The 26204-nt window shown below is 42.5% G+C and overlaps 1 protein-coding gene across 1 annotated transcript; it reads right to left on the bottom strand.

The window, feature by feature from the left end:
* Positions 1 to 3254: 3254 nt before the first annotated feature.
* LOC124112892 lies at positions 3255 to 21004 on the bottom strand. Its single transcript, XM_046473072.2, has 10 exons — positions 20945 to 21004; positions 16984 to 17223; positions 16479 to 16493; positions 15860 to 16095; positions 11975 to 12134; positions 10762 to 10869; positions 9008 to 9143; positions 5596 to 5723; positions 4835 to 5096; positions 3255 to 3485 (listed from the first exon to the last, which is right to left on the bottom strand). The coding sequence occupies exons 1-10, from the start codon at positions 20991 to 20993 to the stop codon at positions 3302 to 3304; spliced, it is 1518 nt and encodes a 505-aa protein (XP_046329028.2). The 5' UTR covers positions 20994 to 21004; the 3' UTR covers positions 3255 to 3301.
* Between the last annotated feature and the right edge of the window lie 5200 nt (positions 21005 to 26204).

Raw genomic sequence — 26204 nt, 5'->3', positions numbered from 1 at the left:
TTTTCAAGTACGTGTACCTCCTGCAAGAGGTTTTTTACGCCCGTTTCTAAAGGTTCACGGAAAGAATGGTTGAAACATAGACTTGATGATACATGTTGTTTCGGGTTGTTCTTTTCGGGTTATAAGTTAGAAAATACACTTCCCCGCGGGATTGTATGATATTTAAGACCGTCGGATTCGGGTTTTAAATCTCATAAAAACCCTCGGACGTGTTGATCTTCACGTGAAGCAAAACTATGCAGCGTTAGGAATACGTGAATAATTACTAAAATTACATGGTACATAGGATACAAATACATCTGATATACTACGGTAAGCATTGCCAGTGACACATCCACAAAAATAAATATGAATGCAGAAAACTGTATAATATGGTAAAACAAAGTATAACATAAAGCTACGATAGCCATTATCAAACACAAAACGTCCAGACACCTGCACTTACCCCGCTTCACCACTCCTTCATATCAAACAGACATTCACATTCACCTGCCATCACTGTACAGATAGGTTCTAACAAAAGACAACTAGTGGATAACACTTAGTTTAGAGTTTAAAACATAAGTTGGAAAAAATTTCTTTTGTTCCCCCTCATGTTTTGATTTTTTCATTATAAACCTGTTGAATGCATAATGGGGAAAACAGGTGGGGGGGGGGGGGGGGGGGGGGGCAAAAGAAACTCTTACTCATTATATTTCGAATAAATTAGAAATAAACAACACAGTACAACCTAATTTAATCATAATAAACTAGAAATCATCCATTCCACATACAATACGTGATCAACTAAAAGTAGTCATTAATATCTCACAAGTTCCTTCAAATCCTCATATTAGAAACAACGGCAAAAGAACTCGGCAATATATTCTGTGCTTCTTAACTTTTCACAAGTATATAATGATTTTTGTTTACTAACCTTACCAACTAAAGAACTAACCTTAATTAAAGGATATATACATGTACATATTAATAAATACTTGACACTGACACATATTGTCAAGTGGACATCAATCGATAAGTATATACTGATATCACTATATGTCTGTACAAGCGACACAGGCCACACTCGTATACCTCATGTAGAGGGTAGTTTGTTCCTTTATTATAGCTATTTACACCATTATTCATACATCATCATACATCATCATCATCATCATCATCATCATCTAAATGTTCATTGTGTCTTGTCTACAGTTGCATGTCAGTAACTAACTCTTTAAAGTACTTAACGCCCTTATTTTCAGTCTCTGGGAATCACTCACCAGATCTTCCCCTTCAACCTTGTGTCTATATTTAGACATTTGTTCACACCTGTAGGGTTTCCCTCAGTCTATTTATATCTTGCATTAAGTACTTCCTTTGATGCTTAATGCAATCTGTCTTCTAATTGGCCACCCTGGTCCTCTACAGGTAGCTTCCTTCCATACCTGACTTCCTCCTCACTTCATGTGCTGCTGTTGAGGAGGGAGGATGTGTTCTTTTCTTCAGGTATGGAATGGCCACTTTTCAATCTGTTTTCATCTGCCTCTGTCAGAAATTAATAAATATATTAGGGCTCTGAATTAAATTGATTAACATATATAATATCATTTAAATTAATATTTAATTAATAAATGAAAAATTTATATTATAAAACTAATTTGTAAAATAATTAACCACATGGTCCATTTTGGCCCATGTGCTTTTTCAAGTATTATGTAACTTTAATGTTAAATTACTACTAGTTTTATTATGCTTACAAAATGGCTTTGTACTTATAAATACCTGCAAATTATTCTGCAAATACTTGACTTCATGTGCTGCTGTTGAGGAGGAAGGATGTGTTCTTTTCTTCAGGTTATTTCTTCAACAGCAGTCACATCCATTCTTATAAAGCATAATCATCATCTGCCTATGTCTGTGTTCTCCAGCGGCCTGAGCCGGATAAAATACACCACCCCGGCTGCACTCACATATGTGCACACCAGCGTACGAGTTACAATAATAATTTTGTTCATAATCATAGTAAGTTAGTAACTAACGTTTGGTTCAGTAATCTTCAAAGGTGTCGCGATTCACTTGCCGTGGGTTCGAATCTCATTTTTACCTAGATGATTACCCTTGGCCATTGTTAGCTCGTCCCCAAAATGAGGATGGCCCAGTCCTCTAAGGTGCCACAATTCTCTGTGCAGAGTTGCCTCCCTTGGACACGCAAGAAACCTATCATTATGGGTTCGAATCCGGGTTCGACCCGATTATATTTCTAAGTTCGTCAGCACCATACCCGTGCTCGTGGGTTTCATCAAAGAGACCTGCATCTTCAGCTGACACGCGAGATATAACTGGAATACTGTTCAAAGCGGTGTTAAAACCAACTCACCCACTCACATATCATACATAGCTCCTGTGTTCACGAGTTTCAACAGTACAGTGTTAACTGTTAAGTGTATATGCGACCTAGCTGCGCCATAATCGCCTTCCTCCCTGAAAAAAATCTTGTGCATCGTGATGGAACTAATTTTCCGTTCAAAGCGGCGTTTAGCCCAACTCACTCATCGAACACGTAGGGAATATCGGCCACCAGCACCCAAGCGACTTGATCGATGCTCATGATGTCAACCCCTGGATTGTCTCATCCAGATCTGATTATGTGCAGACCGGCGTCATGTCGTTGGACTATTGATCATTGCGGTGTTGAAGAAACAAACTCTCATCCAACCATTTGCAACGTCGTCCCGATTTACAACAGTGCAGTCATTACATTCTATCATAGGGACATCTGGCAGGGGCTGACGATACGGTGTTGTGCATTCTGCCAGTGAACTTACAGCCAGTGAATGACAAAAATAAAAATGTCTAAAATTCCTGAATATAAATGGCATCAATTCAGCGCTTTCGTATTGGCCAAATGATGTTTATTGCTTGCACAAGTCACGTTTGATGGACAAGGAATATCGTATTTTGTCTGTTTGGAAGGAGCATAAACTTTAATGTTCAAAAACACCCGTCATTTGGGTCGTGCAATGTTATGTATTGAGGGTATATTATTGTTTCTATGCGCTTCCGGTTGATAAGGGGTGAATGTTTCTTGCATTCTGATTGGCTAAATTACATCAAAGTCCATTAAAGTGTGATGAGAAATAGAATCGGTTTCTATTCCATGAAATACTGTTTCATAGGTTTTCACGGTATGTTACACTATCAAAAGCCATTACATAGTTGACACAGGATTTCACCACCACATGATTAAGTGTGTTCAAGTATTCAGTACCATATACACCTTTATTAAGAAACAGGGTTGGTTACATATTCGCCAAATTCACTAGCCAATTGGACACTGCGGACGTTCGCCGACCTGTCCCCAACAGGCCTGGTCCCGGGTTTGGAGCTTGGTCACGGCGTACGCCATGTACTGACGGTAGGTGTCGGGGACAACTCTCAGGTGTCTCAGGCCGACCAGGGAGAGATTGTTCTTGCGGATGAAATCTCCAGCCCTGAACTTGCATCTGCAGCATATATAAGTCGTTACATTATCGTAATAGGTACAGCTATACAGCGTCCCTTCGCTGTACTTTCTGGGCGTCTATATTGGGCTCTTTGTGTATAGTCTCCCTGGTACTATATAGTTTCTCGTGTGGATCAAGCAAGGGCGCTGCACAAGAACAAGACGGACAATCAGTGTTATATTGTTGATACCATATTGACTACAACATTTTTTGTATCTATAGACGTGATCGAGTTACTTATGATTAAAGTTTGAGACATTTAGGTTGCCCTAGTTTCGTGGGTCATTCCTATTTGTACATTGTTAACTGGAGTTACACGATTCAGAAAATCGACACTTTATATGGAAACGTATATAATACCATATGAGTCTGTGCGGTGAAGCTTTGATTGAACATTACTGCCACATGTAGGATTTCATCTAGAAGATATAATGTTTGACATCTTCTTTTGAATAATGCTGAATTTATTATACAGACCTGTTCACACTCGCACGTTTGCCCAAAACTATATTGAAGCGATGAATCATTGTAAACCTACACAAGGACACAAGGTGTTGGGAACCATGTCCTTCTTCTGGTGACGACGATTGGAGAAATTCATTTTTTTTTCAAATTGCTAGGACGTTATGTATCTGTGTTGAATTTAGGAATATTTATGAAATATAACACTACTACAAAGATAACACTCGCCATAGCGTCGTGTCCTTGCAAGTAACACTCTCAAACTTGAAGGAGCGCTTGTGTCTGATCCACATGCTGTGCCATTATGACATTTTGGCCAGGATACGCGGTACTATAGCGAAGGAACCCGATAACAGCGAGGGAACGCAATATATATAATATATTTACTATGGCAGATAGACCCGTGAAGATCCAGGGAAGGATAGGTCTTAAGCAACCCACGTGCGCCGTACGAGGTGACTATGTTTGTCGTAACAGGCGACTAACGGGATCGGGTAGTCAGGCTCGCTGACTTGGTTGATGCATGTCATCGTAGCCCAATTGCCTGGATCGATACTCATGATGTCAAACACTAGATTGTCTGGCCCAGACTCGATTATTAACAGACCGCCGTCATATAGTTGTACTATTGCTGAGTACGGCGTTAAACAACAAACAATGACCATAGGAGTTTCTGTACCACCAAAACAAAGTATACTGACTCCGAGCCAGTCCTGTTGTATCCCCTTTATGCTAGGCGCCAGACAGGGCAACCATCTTTTCGCTTCTTTTAGTAAGACGCGGCTAGTGATCGAACAACCGACCTTCCGCCCTCCGGGCAAACGCTCTATCCACTAGACCACGGAGACGATCAACAAGAACATGTAGTGAACTGGGATGTTTTGTACCTCCTGGGTATATATGGATGGCAGTCTGTTCCTCCGAAGGATCCAGCTCTTCTGGTTCTGATAGACGCCCTCTGCTCGAACAAGGCAAACAGGTAGAGCTGATTCAACGTTGACGTCATTGGCAGTAGCCAGTCATACACCTCGTCACCGGAAGTGATGTCAGTACCCCGGATGTTGACCACCATCCAATGGACGTAGGCGTTCTGGTCAGTTTGTCCCAGCTCCTCGGTGGGGTCGTACATCAACAGGGTGTACAGCTTGTCTGAAGACAGAAGCATATCTCGAGATGTGAATATACTGAGGTATAAAATAAAATCCTAGACAAACTGAACATCCATGCTTCCTGTGAATACAATCCGTCGATATTACAAGGCAACAAATGCCTTGATCAGTTTGATAAGAAAGCAAGCACATATAAAACATCGGGCAAAAGGAAGTTATACACCCATGTTTCATGGTGCTAATAATGAAATAAACAAAAAATGGTTATTCGATGGCGACGTATATGATACAGGTATCATAGTAGTGTTTTGGACCTTAAGTTTGCAGTGCTTCAGCGACTGTTTTCAGCCTAGTAATGTTTTTATAACGTTTGTTCTGTGTTTGGTCACATCCAATTTGTTTTGTCCGGCAGCTTATTATATACACTGATTTTTTTGTTAGATTTCTTTGGTCACATTTTTGTGTGTGCAAAACCTATCATAATATTCCAGACAGCATCCCCGCCACCACCGAATGGGAGGTGGTGTGAGTTCACTTACCTCTCAGTGTGACCGAGGGGGGTTGACCTCTGATCGCCAGGGGAACCAGACTGACCTGGGGGGAGTTCCGAGTCTCCACGGCGCCTAATAGGTCCATGTTCCGATAATCTACAGTGACGTTTACTGGGCTGGAACAGAGAAATTCGTTATCTGCAACCCAAGGCCGAAAACCTACATGATATTAAGACTAACATTGCAAAAGGTAGGAAAGGATATTTCTCTGTAATATACTGTTAAGCACGATGTGTACGTGAAAGCGGAGACATGAGAGTATCATCGTCTGTAAAACACTGTAACGTACGACGTGTACGTTATACAGGGGACATGAGAGTATCATCGTCTGTAAAACACTGTAACGTACGACGTGTACGTTATACAGGGGACATGAGGGTATCATCGTCTGTAAAACACTGTAACGTACGACGTGGACGTTATAGCGGAGACAGAGTATCATCGTCTGTAATATAATGTTACGCACGACGTGTACGTTATAGAGGGGACATGACAGTATCATCGTCTGTAAAACACTGTAACGTACGACGTGGACGTTATAGCGGAGACAGAGTATCATCGTCTGTAATATAATGTTACGCACGACGTGTACGTTATAGAGGGGACACGACAGTATCATCGTCTGTAAAACACTGTTACGCACGACGTGGACGTTATAGCGGAGACATGAGAGTATCATCGTCTGTAATATAATGTTACGCACGACGTGGACGTTATAGCGGAGCCATGAGAGTATCATCGTCTGTAATATAATGTTACGCACGACGTGGACGTTATAGCGGAGATGTGAGGGTATCATCGTCTGTAATATAATGTTACGCACGACGTGGACGTTATGGAGGGACATGACGGTATCAACGTCTGTTATACACTGTTACGCACGACGTGGACGTTATAGAGGGGACATGACAGTATCATCGTCTTTAATATAATGTTACGTACGATGTGTACGTTATAGCGGAGACATGAGGGTATCATCGTCTGTAATATAATGTTACGCACGACGTGGACGTTATAGAGGGGACATGACAGTATCATCGTCTGTAATATACTGTTACGCACGACGTGGACGGTATAGAAGGGACATGACAGTATCATCGTCTGTAATACACTGTATCGCACGACGTGGACGTTATAGAGGGGACATGACAGTATCATCGTCTGTAATATACTGTTACGCACGACGTGGACGGTATAGAAGGGACATGACAGTATCATCGTCTGTAAAACACTGTAACGCACGACGTGGACGTTATAGAGGGGACATGAGAGTATCATCGTCTGTAAAACACTATCGCACGACGAGGACGTTATAGAGGAGACATGACAGTATCATCGTCTGTAAAACACTGTATCGCACGACGTGGACGTTATAGTGGGGACATGACAGTATTATCATTTGTGATACACTGTAACTCACGGTGCGTACGTTATAGAGGGGACATGAGGTGAGGTGAGGTGAAATTGGGTTTAACGTCGCGTCCAAGATTATTGCACTTATATAGCGACGTGCATGCACGTGTGTGTCTGTGGCTGCTTGTACTAGTCCGGACTGATGCCGATTTATAGTGCTAGCTCACTGAGATACCATGCCGCAGTTTAACATGAATACCCCACTCAGACACAGTATACTGACTCCGAGCCGACCAGTCCTTGTTTTAGCCCCTTAATGTCGAGCGCCAGACAGGGTAACAACAAGTACCATCTTTTAACGTCTTTTGGTATGACGCGGCCGGGGATCGAACCCCGGACCTTCCGCTCTCCGGGCGGACGCTCTACCACAAGACCACGGAGGCGGCGAGGGGACATGAGAGTATCATCGTCTGTAAAACACTGTTACGCACGACGTGGACGTTATAGAGAGGACATGAAAGAAGAAAAAAGAAACGCATGGGTGTTTTGAGAATTCCAATTAGATTTTTTTTCCCCAGCAATCGTCATCAAGACAATTCTTATGTTTGATTCCCGTTAATTATGCCATGTTTGTTGTGCATTGCGCGCAAACACATCTCAAAATGTTTTTTTTGTAAACGTTTATCAGCAAAAATGCAAAGGATGCAGGAAATTGCTGTCAGAAAAAGTTTTCAGCACAATGCACGTGCAAAATGTTGGAAACAAGAGTAGAGACACTGACTATTAAAGACCGTACAAAATTTATCAGTTCGTTACGAATTTTCTTGCGTGAACGGAGATCGAAAAATGCCTAGATTAACTGCAGCTGACCGAAATATCGCCATTGGCCGTTTGGAAGCAGGAGAGTCCCAGTCTGCCGTTGCAAGACACTTCAACGTTCACCAAAGCACCATATCTCGACTATGGGATCGATTTACCCGCACTGATTCGACTCAAGATCATCCCAGAAGTGGAAGACCAAGAGTGACCACCCCTGCTCAGGATCGGTACATCCGGTTGTATCACCTTCGGAATCGATTTGCTACAGCAACGGACACTGCAGGACAAGTGCCTGGTATGCGAAGAATTTCCGACCAAACCATCAGAAATCGTCTGAGGGAAGTGGGAATTCGAGCGAGACGACCAAAAGTTGGACCTGTCTTGAGACGTCTACACCGTCAACGACGTGTCCGGTGGTGCAACAGAGTACAGGCATGGAATTTCAGGAACTGGCGACGCGTTTGGTCCAGCGATGAGTCACGTTTTCTTCTTCAACTCCGGGATGGAAGACAACGTGTATACCGATGTCGACATGAACGTTTTGCGCCGAACTGCGTTCGACAGATGAACCGATTTGGTGGAGGGAGTGTCATGGTGTGGGTAGCCATATCCTACACGGGTAGATCATAGTTAGTGGTTGTCCAGGGCAATCTATTCTTACAGCAAACCGATACATAGACCAAATTCTGCGTCCTCACCTCCTCCCAACTTTGGACCGCCAGAGGGAGCTGTTCCAACATGACAACGCTCGGCCCCACACAGCACGTGCAACAGTTAATTTCCTTGTTAATGAGAACATCAATGTCCTTCCATGGCCGTCCAAATCACCTGATCACAACCCGATTGAACATTTGTGGGACGAACTTGATCGACGCGTCCGTCACCAGCGTCCCCACACACTGACACAACTCGCCACCGCCTCACAGGAGGAATGGCGAAGAATTCCCCACGAAAAAATCCGACGACTTGTGCAATCTGTGCCAAGGAGGTGTCGAGCAGTGACGGCTGCAAGAGGTGGTGTGACCAGGTACTGACCATGACGCCCCCTTGTGGCTACACAAGTGCAGTGACTGAACTGAATTAATGCTGACAATGACGACAATGCTTTTGTCGATCACTGTGTCTAATTTCATTTGATTGTGTTCATTTGATTGTGAGCGTACCCACCTTCTACAATATATTATTCCTGACGATATGGACGTTATAGCGGGGTCATATGAGCACCCACCTTTTCTGATACACTGTTCCGCACGATGTGTACGTTATAGCGGGGGCCGTGAAGCCGACGTCAATGGATACACTAAGATCAAGACACGCGGGAAGGGATGGGAGTCCACCTCTTTCCTGAATGTAGTTGCTCAACCCTAGATGATAAACATGTTGTTAACATTTGATCATTTTATTTTTCAGTGAATTTGTTAAGAAATGTGAACCCATCTTTGATATGATAACACGAATGTATACCGCAAGTGATAAAACGCTCGTATCATCTAATATCGGTAATATTTCATCTGCGTTACTAAACTTACAAAGAGGGGTTTTGCCTATTCCCAGTCCATATATATCGGACCGCCTCCGTGGTCTAGTGGTAGAGCGTCCGCCCGGAGAGCGGAAGGTCCGGGGTTCTATCCCCGGCCGCGTCATACCAAAAGACGTTAAAAGATGGTACTTGTTGTTACCCTGTCTGGCGCTCGGCATTAAGGGGCTAAAACAAGGACTGGTCGGCTCGGAGTCAGTATACTGTGTCTGAGTGGGGTATTCATGTTAAACTGCGGCATGGTATCTCAGTGTGCTAGCACTATAAATCGGCATCAGTCCACACAAACACACACGTACATGCACGTCACTATATAAGTGCAATAATCTTGGACGCGACGTTAAACCCAATTTCACCTCACCTCACCATATATCTCGACAGTGTTATTAGTGCCTTGTGTGTGAAGTTAACAAATCAATTTGTCATACCTCCATGTCAAAATGATGAGATCTGATTGGTTCACATGATCTTGATAAAATACTATGTATACAGCCTGGGAGGAAAATAAATACATCCCTCGGGAAAATACATCCCTTATACCCTGCCACGGAGAAGACAGGCTGCACTTGGATTTCTGAGAGGAAGAATAAGTCCCTTATAACTTGCGCCCTAACAGAGCCGCACACTTTTTCCGAGTCGATGAAAGTCACATGGCACAGCCCAAGTTAACATCAGCTCAACCGAGCAGTTTTCAATCAATTTTGAATTTGTTTTAATACTTTAATATTGCTAAATATGTGGAATCTTGTTAAAATAACTTAGTAAAAAAGACATAGGCTTAAAATTGGGAACAACCTTCAGCAACATATGTTTACAGAGATTGTCTGAAAGGCGAATGTCGTTTTGGAAAAATAAGCTCTTCCTCAAGCTTTTTTAATGGCCTTTAGAAGTGAAACACATAAGGTGGAGTATTTATGGATGTCAACATCTTTATAATGAGAAACACAACCATTGCTAATCACCTATCACCTCTAGTTAACCGTTGGCTTTGTTATATTACTCATTTTGTCGTTCATACAGGTACAGATATATGTTCTCTGCCTCATAGCATGTATTCACCTGATGGAGGAGTAAGCATATACGTTATGTTCCTCATGATAAAGAAGTTGATATCCATTAATTCTGTCCCATTAGTTCTTCGTCTTTGAAATGTTGGCATTTCCCAGCTGACAACGTTGCTTGCTAATTAAAAGCATTAAAGCATAATCTTTAAGTACAGACCAATGCAACTCATACTACTGTTGTCTGACGCCTGGGGGTACGACTGCTGAAGAGCTACTGGCCCGTCATGGTGGGCTGCAGATTTCAGATAACTTCCCACACTGCGGGTATCATTCCATAATGCAACGATACAATTAAACACAATAGAATATTTACCTTTTACAATTTGGAGTAATTATGACCATAATTTAACCTATTTAACGGTAGATGTTTGGACAACTTACACTGTCCATAATACGCTGGACATCTGTTCAGAAAACCAACTGAGCGGAGGAAGACAGCGGCGTACTCATCCGTTTTAGTCATGGCCACGTTGATGCCATACGACTGCGCTGAAACCAAGGATAAAGAGTATATACTAAGTACTTCACTAGCCTTTACGAAGTCGGGATTGGTGCACAACAGAGAATCCATGTGTCCTGGGCAGGTAAAGATTTGAACTAATGAGTTGTACTCACATTTTGTCATTCACTTTGGGTATTGACAGTTTTCTTTTAAGCATGGACGTCTGGGTATTGGGTTATTTATTAAACCAATGAGTGACCCTTTGTAACCAGTGCTTACAAATCTGTTTCGGGTGACTTCTAATTTGCACCTGTCCATGTGATGACAAGGTGTGCCGCATGTCATATATGCACTGATACATGTTTAAGTTAAATAAAGCGAGACCTAGCACTCTTTCACACGTGATCGCGATGCCTGCATCCGATCAGTATGCCCCGATCTGTGAAGACATGCAGGCACGCAAGCTGAAAAGGCTACATGGGGTAAATCTCGTACAGCGTTGTCATATTTGTCGGGGTTTATTGTCATTCCTATTTGTACGCAAACAACTCAAAATTAGGTTGCTTAATACAGTTTATCTGAAGTGAGTATAGTTTTACGACGCTTTTAGCAACATTACAGCCATGTCACGGAGAAGATCTTCAGAAACGGGTTCAAACATTGTAGCTCTGTGGGGCATCGAACCCGGGATTACGATGCGATGAGCGAAATCTTGAACCACCAAGCGATATCGGCGGGGGAGTGAGTAATCATATTTATTGCTGCTTCAAATAAATACTTACGTTTTATCCCGAGAAAATATTAATACAACCTTTACATATGAGGCGAAAATCATTAAGTTACGTGTGCAAAATACATTTTTTCCACTCCTCCTTTGAAAATAAGCATCTGATTTTGGAGAATAAAAGTTAATTGTCACTGTATCCAAACGAATTCAGTAAATAACAGCTTGGGAAGAGTTTCGCTACCACAAATGTTTCGCAAAATTCGATTCATACGAAGTTTACTGTAAAATCACCCATCTTTGTGTATCAACTGAAGACACGGGACAGTGGCATATGCTGAAAGATTCAGCTTAGGTCGTGATGTTTCAAATGATACAAATGAAGAATAAAGAGTAAATAATCTTAGTAAATAAAGTGTAGTTCTTACTCGAGAGCCCAAGTTGCGATATAAGCTCCTCCAAGTAGATCTCGTTCCGGACGCTGGGGATCAGTGAGACGTCCAGTGGCCTCTGTTGTTTGAACACGAGCCACAAGTAAGGGTTGACCCGGTCAAAGGGGTTTCCAGGCCCAATGTAGGGAAATATAGTCTGGAAGGAAGGAGATATCTACGTTATTAATAAAGAAGGTCATCGTGCGATGACAAAGGCTGAAGACCTAAAGTAACATGTGACCTTAATACGACAACAAGGGAATTCCACTGTGACGTATTTAGGTTTTTCTACGCACACGTTCTAATTATTGGAACACTTAATGGATACCTTTAATGCTAGTTATGTGTGTTTTAATGACCTGGTCAAAGCGAAAACGCCTTCAGAAAATTCAATGTTTGGAGTTGTGAGAGCGAGTGAGTACTGTAAGGTGCCGCACGCTGTCAGCTGTACCCAGTGGTTGATGACATCAACAAGGGTCAACGCTATGGGGCAGGAAGAGACATTTCTTCTAGGTCACCCCATCTGAGCCCCGCTTCACGAAGCAATCTTAGGGCAACGACTGTTGTAAGCCACTGTTAAGGGTGTATGGTATGGTAGTGACGACTGCCTCAAGGATACGATCGTTTAGTGGAACAGGACCCTGTACTTTCATTTGTAGGCTCTAAATACAAGCGATGGACGGCTCATTCTGCCATTGGATGTCTGAAAAAGAGTAGTACTTTCCCTTTACTTTGTTCAGTTTGTGAATTTTCCATCTTACCGAGGCAAGAGAGTTAACTGACTTTATAAGTCCAGTTTCCACCCTTGCCGAACTAGGCTGGAATTACTGGGCTCGATCGTAGCGCCACCAGTGGCTATTACCAGTTATGTCCCTTCTAAGCCTCTCCTATGGACCAATCAGATGCCACCTCTCGTATCACTTGCGTTTGCTTCACAAACAATGGTGGCGCCCGGTCAGGACGATCTGATTGATAATCAAGATCTATACGGGTCTTACATAGCGAAATGCATCAAATCACGTGAGTACCTTGATTAAAAACATGAAAAGGTTTGGAAAATATATGCTGACAACGAGTTGGCGGTGCACATGCTCAGCAAATCCTGCAATCGACTGCACGACAGTACATGAACCGGATTTCGATTTCGGTGCGCGATTTTGATTGGACTATGCATAGAGTCGTTAGTCCAGCCAAAATGTAACTCCATAATACAAGCCTATTTCGGCAAGGATTGAAACTGGACTTTTATAGTCAGTTAACTCTCTTGCCTCGGGAAGATGGAATTTTCCTGATTAACTATGTTATATGTAATACGGACGAAAGACAGCATCAGACTATAACCGCTCTATACTAATTACACTGTATTTTCGCAAGTAATGTGTAACAGTAGTACTACATGTAACGGTGTGTTAAGAAATACAGCCATTTTGATTTCATTTTTCAAACTGGCCTCAAGAACTGAACCCTGTTTGGAATCGGCCAGGGTGCGAACTGACCTGGGGTGAAAGATACACCGAAGTACGAAAGCATCCATCCTCGATTATCTAGAGCCCATTTGCCAAACACCTTTGTTTTCAATCCGGTTAGAATGAAATTGTTATATCTATATTGAGAATTTTGCAATTCCATTGGTTAATCTGCACCACCACCACCACCACCACCACCACCACCCCCACCCCCTAGCCGGACCGAGGACGCTTGCAGGCGAACAAAGATATCATAAATTCCTCATGTGTTTCCGTATTCCTCAGTCGGGATAGAATCCGTTGACCCATGGTTCGGATCCTAGATTCGACCTAATTATGTTGAAAGGTGTTAAAGTCAATCTTGTCTACCCCTACGTCACGTGACTGACACTGACCTTGAATACTGATTCGTCACATGATCTGTATAAACCTGTCACGGGATGAATAATGACTCTCATCTGCTAGAAAACAAGATGGCGTTTGGTAATAGTAATATTTAACGTTTCGCACGTTTCAGTAATGAACAGAGGCCAGTTTAGGCCTCGGTCAGGTCAGACCACATCAGGTCCAAGCAATTATTTGCATACTGTTGACGTTCTTGAAATCATGTTTCAAACTGCTAGGCTCGACGTTTGCGTGTCGTTTCAAATACAACAGGACGATGTAGAACTGTGCCGAATTTGCGTTCAAAAGAGGTTATCTGACTGGTTGTTTATATCAGGGAGTCTATATTAGCTTCGTATACGCTAGTTTTTGTTTGTTTGTTGTTTAACGCCGCACTCAGCAATATTCCAGCTATATGACGGCGATCTGTAATTAATCGAGTCTGGACCAGACAATCCAGTGATTGACAACATAGGCTAGTCTCCCTGTTTATATCGAAGTTAATGAGCTAATGAAATTCTGTGCTAAGTTAATAATAAGGGGGATTGAGCTGGTGACGTCACTTCCGACACGAAGCTATGCAGTGTATGTGTCTAGGGTGTATTTATCACAGTATGGCTGGGGTGAATAGCGATTACTTTTGCAATAGTTAGTTCAATTGATTTATTTTTACTTTTTCTTTTTTCTTTTTTTTTACGGGGGGGGGGGGGGGCTGGACTAATGAGTCTATGCATAGTCCAATCGAAATCGCGCACCGAAATAGAAATCCGGTTCGTAAACTGTCGTGCAGAATTCGGTCGGTTGCAGGATTTACAAAGCATGTGCACCGCCAACTCGTCAGCATTTATATTTCCAAATCTTTTCATGTTTGTAATCAAGGTGCTCACATGATTTGATGCATTTCGCGATGTAAGACGTGTTTTATCACGATATAGATCTTGATTATCGATCAGATCGTCCTGACCGGGCGCCACCATTTTGTGTGAAGCAAACGCAAGTGATACGAGAGGTGGCATCTGGTTGGTCTATAGGAGAAGCTTAGTAGGGACATAACTGGTAATAGCCACTGGTGCCGCCACGATCGAGCCCAGTAATTCCAGCCTAGTTCGGCAAGGGTGGAAACCGGACTTTTAAAGTCAGTTAACTCTCTTGCCTCGGGAAGATGGGATGTACCACGTGCAGGTTAGAATAGGTCCCCAGTTACCTAAGCTTGAAAAGGTGCTTTAAATAGGATCAGGTGGTTCGACTCCGATTGGTTGGTTGCATGTCGTGGGACGTGGCACATCATGTGACCTTGTGTCAACCACTGATTTGTCTGTGGGGATATTAGGGGATATAGATGGCCCATCCATCAGAAGAATCTGCTGAATGGGCCATCTATATCCCCTCATCGCTTAAACTGGAGCTTTTTCATTATTTTATTTAAAAAAGAAATAAGTTCAACGTGTTAAAATCAAACCACATGTTATATTTGGGCGAAACCATATGATGGATTCTTGGCTTTTTAGTGAAGTATATACACTGCCGGGCACAGAAAGTATACCCCATGTTTGATGGTGACTAGATATGAAACAAACAAGAAATGGTTATTCAATGGAGAAATGGACCTTTAGTTTGCAGTGTTTCGGCAACTTTTTGTCAGCCAAGTATCGTTTTGATAACGTTTGGAATTTTAAGGTGAAATCCATTTTTCAGGTGTATGTACATGTACTTTCTTTTCCTGACAGTTTATCTTGTATAGAGTGATTGAGTTGTGTTTAACGCAGCTTTTAACAGTATTCCATTTAAATCACGGCGTGTCAGCTTAATGTGGGAGGAAAACCCGAAGTGATGCAGCTTTCATACGTTTACCACTTCGGTGAAACCCACGAGCACGGGTATGGTGCAAACCTAGAAACATGATCGGGGCGAACCGGGATTAGATCCCACAACCATAGGTTTCTGTCGTATCAAAGGGACGCCACTCTGAACAGCGCCTTAGACGACTGGGCCACCCATGGCCCCGATCTGGTATTGAGGAAACGTCACCCACGTCTCCATTCTGTAGTCTGCCGCCGGTGACGTTGACGTAGAGCGCATGCATGAAGAACGGACCGGGGTCATACATCATAACAGTGTAGAGGGCGTTCTGCTCCGCTGGCCACGTCACTCCCGGTTCCTCGCGCAGGTCGAAAGGGGAATACACGGAGTTGCAGAGGGGGTTGATGCAGAAATGTTCTGGTCTTTTCAAAGGTGCTTCCACTATCCTCCCACAGCCAGGGTATGTACCTGGCGTTCAACAAAGAAACGCGTGTTCTTATGATGAAAGATGAAATATGAAACGTCATATGAAAGAATGTGAAAGAGCCATTACGTAACGAGAGTCAGCTCTCACAATGATTTGCATATTTCATATTACATATTTATCAGAAGGTGAACTATAAGACAACATAAAATGAATTATTGACATCACTACATCGATTTTATTATTTTTAAAATAACTTCTGATTTTGTAATATAATAAAATACATTTTAAGATACTAAAACATTGTTAAGATATAAATTCATTTATTGATGAATTAATGATATAATAAAATAGCTAAACATTAGGAAAACGGCGTCTCATATGTGAATGAATGAGTATAGGAGTAGGGAAGGAGGGATGTACTCACGGTCAGATCCATCCACTAAAAATAAAATAAATCACATACAAATATGTGTAAAGGGTAGTGTGATCTAACACTATGGGAGCACGAAATAAAAAATAAATAAAAAATAAAAGTGCTTTTGTTAACTAGCGCTTGCTATAAAATGCGCCGCCGCAGGCTCTATTTAGTCAACAAATATTCAAAACTCGTAACACCGCTGGGCGTATTCAATAACGTAGAGACGAAATGTTTAAACAAATCATTTTCTCAAGATATGTTATTCAAATTACAAAATTGTGTTTCTATCTTCATGACTTAGTAAAATGAAAGGAAAAACGCCATCATAGTTTAAGGGTCGTTTACCTGGAGTGAGTGAGTGAGGTTTTACGGTTCTTTTAGTAATATTCCAGCAATATCACGGCGGGGGACACCATAAATGGGCTTCACACATTGTACACATGTGGGGAATCGAACCCGGTTGACGAGCGAACGCATTAAACACAAGGCTACCCCACCGCCTCTCGCTTACCTGGAAGTGTATTAGGGTACCTGACGTTGATGACGAAGGCTAGACCGCTGGGGTCGGTGGCGCCATCTCCCATCAGTCGAGTGAGGAGGGAGGTTCTGGATGGTTCACGATTACTTCTACACCAAAGGCCAACGTTGCCAGGTGGGCAGTCCGTCTCGTACCGCGTCCCAAACCAGTAGGCCGAGGTGTTGGTGAGGAGGGACCTCATGCCCGCCACACACGCCGTCTGGGCGGTAACATCTGCAGGGCGTTTGGTTAAAAAGAAGAATATTAGAGATGACATCACAACTACTTTTATCATTTAGTTTTACAGTTATTCATGCGATAAACCCGTTCAAAGACTGAATAACTTCACACTAACAATATGACATCTCCCCGAGGCAACGGAGTTAACTAATTATAAAAGTCCAGTTTCCACCCTTGCCGAACTATAGACTGGAATTATGAGTTATATTTTGGCTGGACTAATTCGTCTATGCATAGTCCAATCAAAATCGCGTAACGAAATCAACATCCGGTTCGTAAACTACCGTGCAGATTTCGATCGATTGCAGGATTTGCAATGTATGTGTACAAGCAACTTAGCCTAAAACATATATTTAATGAAGGTGCTCATGTGATTTGATGCACTTCGTTTCATTAGAATATAGATCTTGATTATCAATCAGATCGTTTTCACTCGGCGCCGCAATTTTGTTTGAAGCAAATAAAATTGATATCAGAGGTAAAATCTGATTGGTCAGTAGGAGGGACATAGTTCGTTATAGCCACTGGTTGCGCAACGATTGAGCCCAGAAATTCCCGTCGACTTCGGTAAGGGTAGAAACTGGGCTTTTAGAGTCAGTTAACTCCCTTGCTTCGGGAAGATGACAATACGAAGAAAGTTGCGGAATATAACAGTGCACCATGATCGGATCGAATGAGCAAATATCATTTGTCCACATTCTTATGGTGGGTCTCTCTTTACCAATCACCCTGAAAAGATTGAGTTTTATTCATGCACACGAAAGAAATAACAGCAACAACAACTCAAAACAACTGTCTTGCGGTATCAACTATACGAAGGTATTTCCGAAATAAAACATTTACATTTTTGTAAATTGACATTAAAACGCCTGCCTTAATTACTAATACATGCACGTATAAGGATGATCAGCTATTCAAATGCTTAAAGTGGTGTTGCTCGAACGAATGAACGTGTTACTTTTTTCGGAATTTTTTCAATTTGTTTGTTAATGGTTAAACTGAAAAGACATGTAGACTCACCCGATGTACGGCTTTTATGTACAGTATAATCTTGGTGCACGGTCTCTCAAATATGTCAGACTTAGCCGAGCTCCTTGAAGAACAAACTTAAAACGTCCGAGTCACGCTGAATGACTCATGCGCAGGTGTTTCGCAAAGTTTGTTGAACTTCAGTTGTTATATAAGAACATATTCCTCAGTAATTAGGTTTCTTTAAACTCAGTCACATGTGTGCTTAAAGGCCCTAACACATACCTTTCAACGAACGTAACTGTGTAGCGCACGCGCAAAGGGAACGTCGATAAAGACTAGATTCTGTCTATAAGAAAACGAATAAAACCTATCGTTCCAATCCCGATGTGTATTTACGTTTTAATACATACGACAGCGACACTTCAAGAGATCAGATTCACATGGCATTTCAACAACATATGCATGAAGAAGATTATATTTTCACAGTGTTTCATTCAAGTGCTAGATGTCTAAGACCCGCATCACTTCGAACTGTCCTCCCACCTCAAGATGAAACGCTGTGATATGACTGATTTATGCGTTAAACCACACTCACTTCCTCTAGGCTAACTGATTTTCTCCAGATCCAGGTATAAGGTTCGATTCCCCGCATGCATGAGTTGTGTTACTATGAACTACGTTATGAGTGATCACTGGACCCGTGAAGATCCGGGTTAGAATTAGTCTCCAGCAACCCATGCTTGGCAGAAGAGGAGACTATGCTTGTCTTACGATTGTCAAACCGAACCAACTCATCCGTGCACTCACTCACTCACTCACTCACTCACTCACTCACTCAACCATTAACGCACTCGACTCCAATCCTCACCACATACACAGCAAATTATAATGCATGTGTTGATCCATGTAAACGAAACCCCAAAATCCCATTCTCGATTACCAAAGACCCTGGACCTATCTGTGACGTCACCATATATCTTTCACAAGATATCTCTATCAATAATTTGATTGGACGGCTTTTCGCGATTGACACATAAACATCGGCAAAGTGGTGAGGAAAAGGTCGTCAAGGTCCGTTTGGCATGGTGTTTGACGCGTTGTTTGTCATGGTGTTTGACTTATTCGGTTTTTTGTTTGACGTGTTGTTTGGCATGGTGTTTGACGTGTTGTTTGGCATGGTGTTTGACTTGTTGTTCGGCATGGTGTTTGACTTGTTGTTTGGCATGGTGTTTGACTTGTTGTTTGGCATGGTGTTTGACGTTATCTTTGGCATGGTGTTTGACGTGTTATTTGGCATGGTGTTTGACGTGTTGTTTGGCATGGTGTTTGACTTGTTGTTCGGCATGGTGTTTGGTGTGGTCTTTGGCATGGTGTTTGACGTGTTGTTTGACGTGTTGTTTGGTGTGTTGTTCGGCATGGTGTTTGACGTTATGTTTGGCATGGTGTTTGACGTGTTATTTGGCATGGTGTTTGACGTGTTGTTTGGCATGTTGTTTGACTTGTTGTTCGGCATGGTGTTTGACGTGTTGTTTGACCTGTTGTTTGGTGTGTTGTTCGGCATGGTGTTTGACGTATTGTTTGGCATGGTGTTTGACGTGGTTGGAACCTGAGGACATGGAGGAACATGCACTGGTTGGATGAGAGCAGGTTCTTCGGTGTCTCAGACGGTGTAGTCGGGTCTGGGTGCAAAGAAACACAGCCTACACCCATGGACATTCGTCCCATAATCCCCTTTGGAGGATATGGGGTTCGGCGTGTTGCCTCTCCTATGACTGCATGCTGGACATGGGTGATAGGTACCGCCGTCAAATCCTGGATCCAAACCCATGTAACCACCCTCTGGCTACCAGACCCGTCTACATGGATGACAACGCAAGACCACACAGTTCTCGACAGTTAACAGAGTTAATCCAGTAGAAAGCCATCTTCCCGTGGCAAGAGAGTTAACTGACTATAAATGTCCAGTTTCCACCCTTGCCGAACTAGGCTGGTATTATGGAGTTACATTTTGGCTGGACTAACGACTCTTTGCATAGTCGAATCAAAATCGCGCACCGAAATCGAAATCCGGTTCATGAACTGTCGTGCAGATTTCGCGGTCGATTGCAGGATTTGCTAATCATTGCACCGCAACTCGTTGTCGGCAGATATTTTCCAAATCTTTTCATGTTTTTAATCAAGGTGCTAACGTGATTTGATGCATTTCGCGATGTAAGACCCGTTTTATCACAATATAGATTTTGATTATCGATCAGATCGTCCTGACCGGGCGCCACCATTTTGTGTGAAGCAAACGCAAGTGATACGAGAGGTGGCATCTGATTGGTCCATAGGAGAGGCTTAGTAGGGACATAACTGGTAATAGCCACTGGTGGCGCAACGATCGAGCCCAGTAATTCCAGCCCAGTTCGGCAAGGGTGGAAACTGGACTTTTAAAGTCAGTTAACTCTCTTGCCTCGGGAATATGGTAGAAAGCCTTCACGACAATCCTTTGGCCCGTCAAAAGTCAGGCCTGAAACATTTCGGAGATCATAGGGCGGAAGCGGGACCCACCAGTAGACAATCTACTGGAACTGGCACAAGCGTTGCACCGAGAATGGCAAAACCCTAGCATCAGGCGTCTCACTAAAGTAGAAAATCTGCGATCTATCCCTGATTAGTTGCGCCGTGTTATTATAATGGAAAACAGTAACTGTTGCAATCAACACACTCATCCAATTGGAGAATAGCCGACAAAACTTACATGATGCGGCCGTCAACAGCAGTCCCAGCAGCGCGGGTACATACACCATGGTCGTCTCTTGATGGGAGTCAGTCTCATTAAAATCAGATCTACCGCTACCGCTACACATAGATCTGAGGACATCCCATTACAGGTCACGTCAGAACGACCTTTCATTCGACCAATCAGAGAGTCGTTTAACAGATCGGGTACGTGACAGTTGGAATGTGTTTTCTAATCATGCAATCTCGAAAAGGTTAACACGGGGTATTCTGAACGACACTTACGGAATGAACGACTGATACCGTCGAAATCATCATCTATCTCTCGTTTCAGTAGGATAAACATTTCAAACGAAAGAGACTTTCCATATGCCGTGGAAAGTACAGACATACAATCTCGGCCATCTATTAGTTACATTTTCAGTTTTGGAATTGAGAACTATATTTTGAAGCGTAGTCTGGAATGGTCGCCAGTTTGAAACTCGTGCTAATGTCAGCGTCTTGTTAGTCCTTTCATTGGTTGGTCAAAGTTCGCGAAAGGTCGTTCTGACGTGACCTGTCATGAGATTCCCTCAGATCTTTGTTCAGCCGTAGCGAGAACTAAGATCTGATTTTAATCGATTGATGTGCGTGAGATGACAATGCAAACTGCCTATCGGGGAAGTAAATATACCCTACTAATAAAGTAATATCCAGTCAGCCTCCAGTGTTGCGCCAGTGAAATCCACGCCCATGCATAAGCGTCAAGACTGTCGCTTCGAAGAAGTGCTGTTTTTGTTTAATATATTGTTTGTTTGTCGTTTAACGCTACACTCAGCAATATTCCAGCTATATGACGCCGGTCTGTAAATAATCGACTCTGGACCAGTCAATCCAGTGATTTACATGAGCATCGACCTGTGCAATTCGAAGACGATGATACATGCTGAGTATATGTGACTGATTGTGCATGACGTTTCAATATGTCATAAGGAAATGGTTGTCCCCGTGAAACGACAGGATTATTCTTTCCGATTCACACACTAGTCAGTTCTGAACCATAATGTACCTTCTGCCCAGCCCGCTCTGTGGTGCAAAAGCCCTAAATGAAGCAAGTCTAGATTTTCCACAGGTTCTGGATCTCCCATCTCACGAGGACTCCTTTTCAATTTGAATCAGTTGTTTGTTTCATTCAAAGTTATCTACGTGTGTTCCGATGTACACACCATCCCTTAATTGTACCGACTTACACACTAGCGCCTAAGTGTGTTCCGAAACTTAAGTCGAACTGAAGTATCTGTTTTCGGCTTTTTTCGAATCTGGTCCCTTGACAGACAGTGAACGAGGTCGTTATTCCCAAAGGGCTTTGGCATTTTTCAGTATTAAGACTGTTCCCTTATTTATGGCACGCAATACAGGTCAAAACCTTCTTTTAAATTCACAATATCGTTTTTAATTTCGCTAGACAGTTTAAATATACAAATATATTTTCTTAAACTTTTAAAATTTCATAAGATACATTTATGGTTCGCAATTTCGTTTTTGCACCTCGAGAGACATTTCTAAAACTTCTTAATACTTCGTGTAATTCTTGGGGGGGGGGGGGGTAAAGAACGTTGCATTAGCTGTGAGGACATTAAAGAACTTTGCTCTCACTGTGAGGACACTAAAGAACGTTGCCTTAGCTGTGCGGACATTAAAGAACGTTGTCCACGCTGTGAGGACATTAAAGAACGTTGTCCATGCTGTGAGGACACTAAAGAACGTTGCCTTACCTGTGAGGACATTAAAGAACGTTGTCCACGCTGTGAGGACACTAAAGAACGTTGTCCACGCTGTGAGGACATTAAAGAACGTTGCCTTAGCTGCGAGGACATTAAAGAACGTTGTCCACGCTGTGAGGACACTAAAGAACGTTGTCCACGCTGTGAGGACATTAAAAAACGTTGTCCACGCTGTGAGAACACTTAAGAACGTTCCCTTAGCTGTGAGGACATTAAAGAACATTGCCTTAGCTGTGAGGACATTAAAGAACATTGTCCATGATGTGAGGGCACTAAAGAACGTTGCCTTACCTGTGAGGACATTAAAGAACGTTGTCCACGCTGTGATGACACTAAAGAACGTTGTCCACGCTGTGAGGACATTAAAGATCGTTGTCCACGCTGTGAGGACACTAAAGAACGTTGTCCACGCTGTGAGGACATTAAAGAACGTTGTCCACGCTGTGAGAACACTTAAGAACGTTCCCTTAGCTGTGAGGACATTAAAGAACATTGCCTTAGCTGTGAGGACATTAAAGAACGTTTTCCACGCTGTGAGAACACTTAAGAACGTTCCCTTAGCTGTGAGGACATTAAAGAACGTTGTCCACGCTGTGAGGACATTAAAGAACATTGCCTTAGCTGTGAGGACATTAAAGAACGTTGTCCACGCTGTGAGAACACTTAAGAACGTTCCCTTAGCTGTGAGGACATTAAAGAACATTGCCTTAGCTGTGAGGACATTAAAGAACGTTGCCTTAGCTGTGAGGACATTAAAGAACGTTGTCCACGCTGTGAGGACACTAAAGAACGTTCCCTTAGCTGTGAGGACATTTAAGAACGTTGTCCACGCTGTGAGGACACTAAAGAACGTTGCCTTAGCTGTGAGGACATTAAAGAACGTTGTCCACGCTGTGAGAACACTTAAGAACGTTCCCTTAGCTGTGAGGACATTAAAGAACATTGCCTTAGCTGTGAGGACATTAAAGAACGTTTTCCACGCTGTGAGAACACTTAAGAACGTTCCCTTAGCTGTGAGGACATTAAAGAACGTTGTCCACGCTGTGAGGACATTAAAGAACATTGCCTTAGCTGTGAGGACATTAAAGAACGTTGTCCACGCTGTGAGAACACTTAAGAACGTTCCCTTAGCTGTGAGGACATGAAAGAACATTGCCTTAGCTGTGAGGACATTAAAGAACGTTGCCTTAGCTGTGAGGACATTAAAGAACGTTGTCCACGCTGTGAGGACACTAAAGAACGTTCCCTTAGCTGTGAGGACATTTAAGAACGTTGTCCACGCTGTGAGGACACTAAAGAACGTTCCCTTAGCTGTGAGGACATTTAAGAACGTTGTCCACGCTGTGAGGACATTAAAGAACGTTGTCCACGCTGTGAAGACATTAAAGAACGTTGCCTCAGCTGTGAGGACATTAAAGAACGTTGCCTTACCTGTGACGACATTAAAGAACGTTGCCTCAGCTGTGAGGACATTAAAGAACGTTGTCCACGATGTGAGGACACTAAAGAACGTTGTCCATGCTGTGAGGACATTAAAGAACGTTGTCCACGCTGTGAGGACATTAAGGAACGTTGCCTCAGCTGTGAGGACATTAAAGAACGTTGCCTCAGCTGTGAAGACATTAAAGAACGTTGCCTCAGCTGTGAGGACATTAAAGAACGTTGCCTTAGCTGTGAGGACATTTAGTTGATTGTGTAAAACAGACGAGAAAATACACAATTCAAATTAAGTTGATGTTGAGTTAACAACTTACTGCAAGTATCGTGTATGGACCTTGGATCTAACTGCTTGTGGGTGTATTGTCTAAGTTACGTGGATTATAACGTTAGGAGTAACTATTGTGTTGTGTGGGCCTAACAGTGTACTATCACTGGAAGATACTAGAGCCTAAGTATTGTGACAAGGCAATTGCGTGGCAGTAATCAGTTTCAAACCCACCTTAAAATTCCAATAATAAATTACTTAATAAAATACACAAGAGGAATCTCAGCACACATGGATTTATTCACACACCAGGTTGACAGTGGTATGAATGTGTGGGTTGACAGTGGTATGAATGTGTGGGTTGACAGTGGTATGAAGGTTAAGGGTTGACAGTTGTATGAATGTGTGGGTTGACAGTGGTATGAATGTGTGGGTTGACAGTGGTATGGATGTTGGTTGACAGTGGTATGGATGTTGGTTGACAGTGGTATGAATGTGTCGGTTGACAGTGGTATGAATGTGTGGGTTGACAGTGGTATGAATGTGTGGGTTGACAGTGGTATGAATGTGTGGGTTGACAGTGGTATGGATGTTGGTTGACAGTGGTATGAATGTGTGGGTTGACAGTGGTATGAATGTGTGGGTTGACAGTGGTATGGATGTGGGTTTACAGTGGTATGGATGTTGGTTGACAGTGGTATGAAGGTTAAGGGTTGACAGTGGTATGAATGTGTGGGTTGACAGTGGTATGAATGTGTGGGTTGACAGTGGTATGGATGTTGGTTGACAGTGGTATGGATGTTGGTTGACAGTGGTATGAATGTGTGGGTTGACAGTGGTATGAATGTGTGGGTTGACAGTGGTATGAATGTGTGGGTTGACAGTGGTATGAATGTGTGGGTTGACAGTGGTATGGATGTTGGTTGACAGTGGTATGGATGTTGGTTGACAGTGGTATGAATGTGTGGGTTGACAGTGGTATGAATGTGTGGGTTGACAGTGGTATGAAGGTTAAGGGTTGAAACAGTCAGCGGTATAAGAGGTACATATGGACGTTATAAGTGTGTACATAATATTCATGCATAGATGTAAAATATGTAGACATATATCAAAATGGTTCTCAGATTTTCAGAATATTGGTATTCTGTGTAGCCATGTCAAACTGGAACAATGTCAATAACAACATGCAAAAAAACAACAGAATCTAATAAGTAAGTACAACCTGTAACAATTACACTTTAATTTTTCTAAATAAAGACATTTCTTACATTAATAAATAACACTTACATTTACATACATCTGAACAAGGTATCTCAACAATACTTCAAAGTACACATCTACCCCCTCGCGTGTATCTATATGTAAATTACCAAACATCTTATACAATAACAGAACTTTATAAACCTCCAATAACGTCGTACTTTTCTTCTCCAATGGGTTGAATTTCATTAACGGGGATGTTATAATATCCCTGTGATTTTATATATATACCAGTTCCGGTGTAACTGTATTGTCCCTCGCTAGAGATTTATTTTGCCTTTAAACACCATCTACATAAGGAAATGGGCGGAATGATGTCAAATAAAATGACAAATGCTGTCTTCCTATGTCAGTGGATACAACTTGAAACTTTCGTATCTGTAGCCCAGTGCTTCACTCAAGCGCTACACCAACATGCGTTTTAGAGCCTGTCTCAACCACAGGTACGCCAGTTAGAACCTGTCTCAACCACAGTTACGCCAGTTAGAACCTGTCTCAACCACATGTACGCCAGTTAGAACCTGTCTCAACCACATGTACGCCAGTTAGAA

This window comes from Haliotis rufescens, unplaced genomic scaffold (assembly GCF_023055435.1).
Source record: "Haliotis rufescens isolate VD_foot unplaced genomic scaffold, xgHalRufe1.0.p SCAF_5, whole genome shotgun sequence".
Classification (NCBI taxonomy): domain Eukaryota; kingdom Metazoa; phylum Mollusca; class Gastropoda; order Lepetellida; family Haliotidae; genus Haliotis; species Haliotis rufescens.
The sequence above is the reverse complement of the archived record's forward strand: the minus strand, read 5'-3'. Positions and strand labels throughout refer to the sequence as shown.

Coding starts and splice junctions, on each gene's coding strand:
- LOC124112892 (XM_046473072.2), bottom strand. CDS start 20,993: ATGGTGTATGTACCCGCGCTGCTGGGACTGCTGTTGACGGCCGCATCA. Junction 12,135..15,859: donor GCAGACTACAGAATGGAGAC/GTGGGTGACGTT, acceptor CCTTCCTTCCAG/ACTATATTTCCCTACATTGG. Junction 5,097..5,595: donor CCCCTCGGTCACACTGAGAG/GTAAGTGAACTC, acceptor TTCTGTCTTCAG/ACAAGCTGTACACCCTGTTG.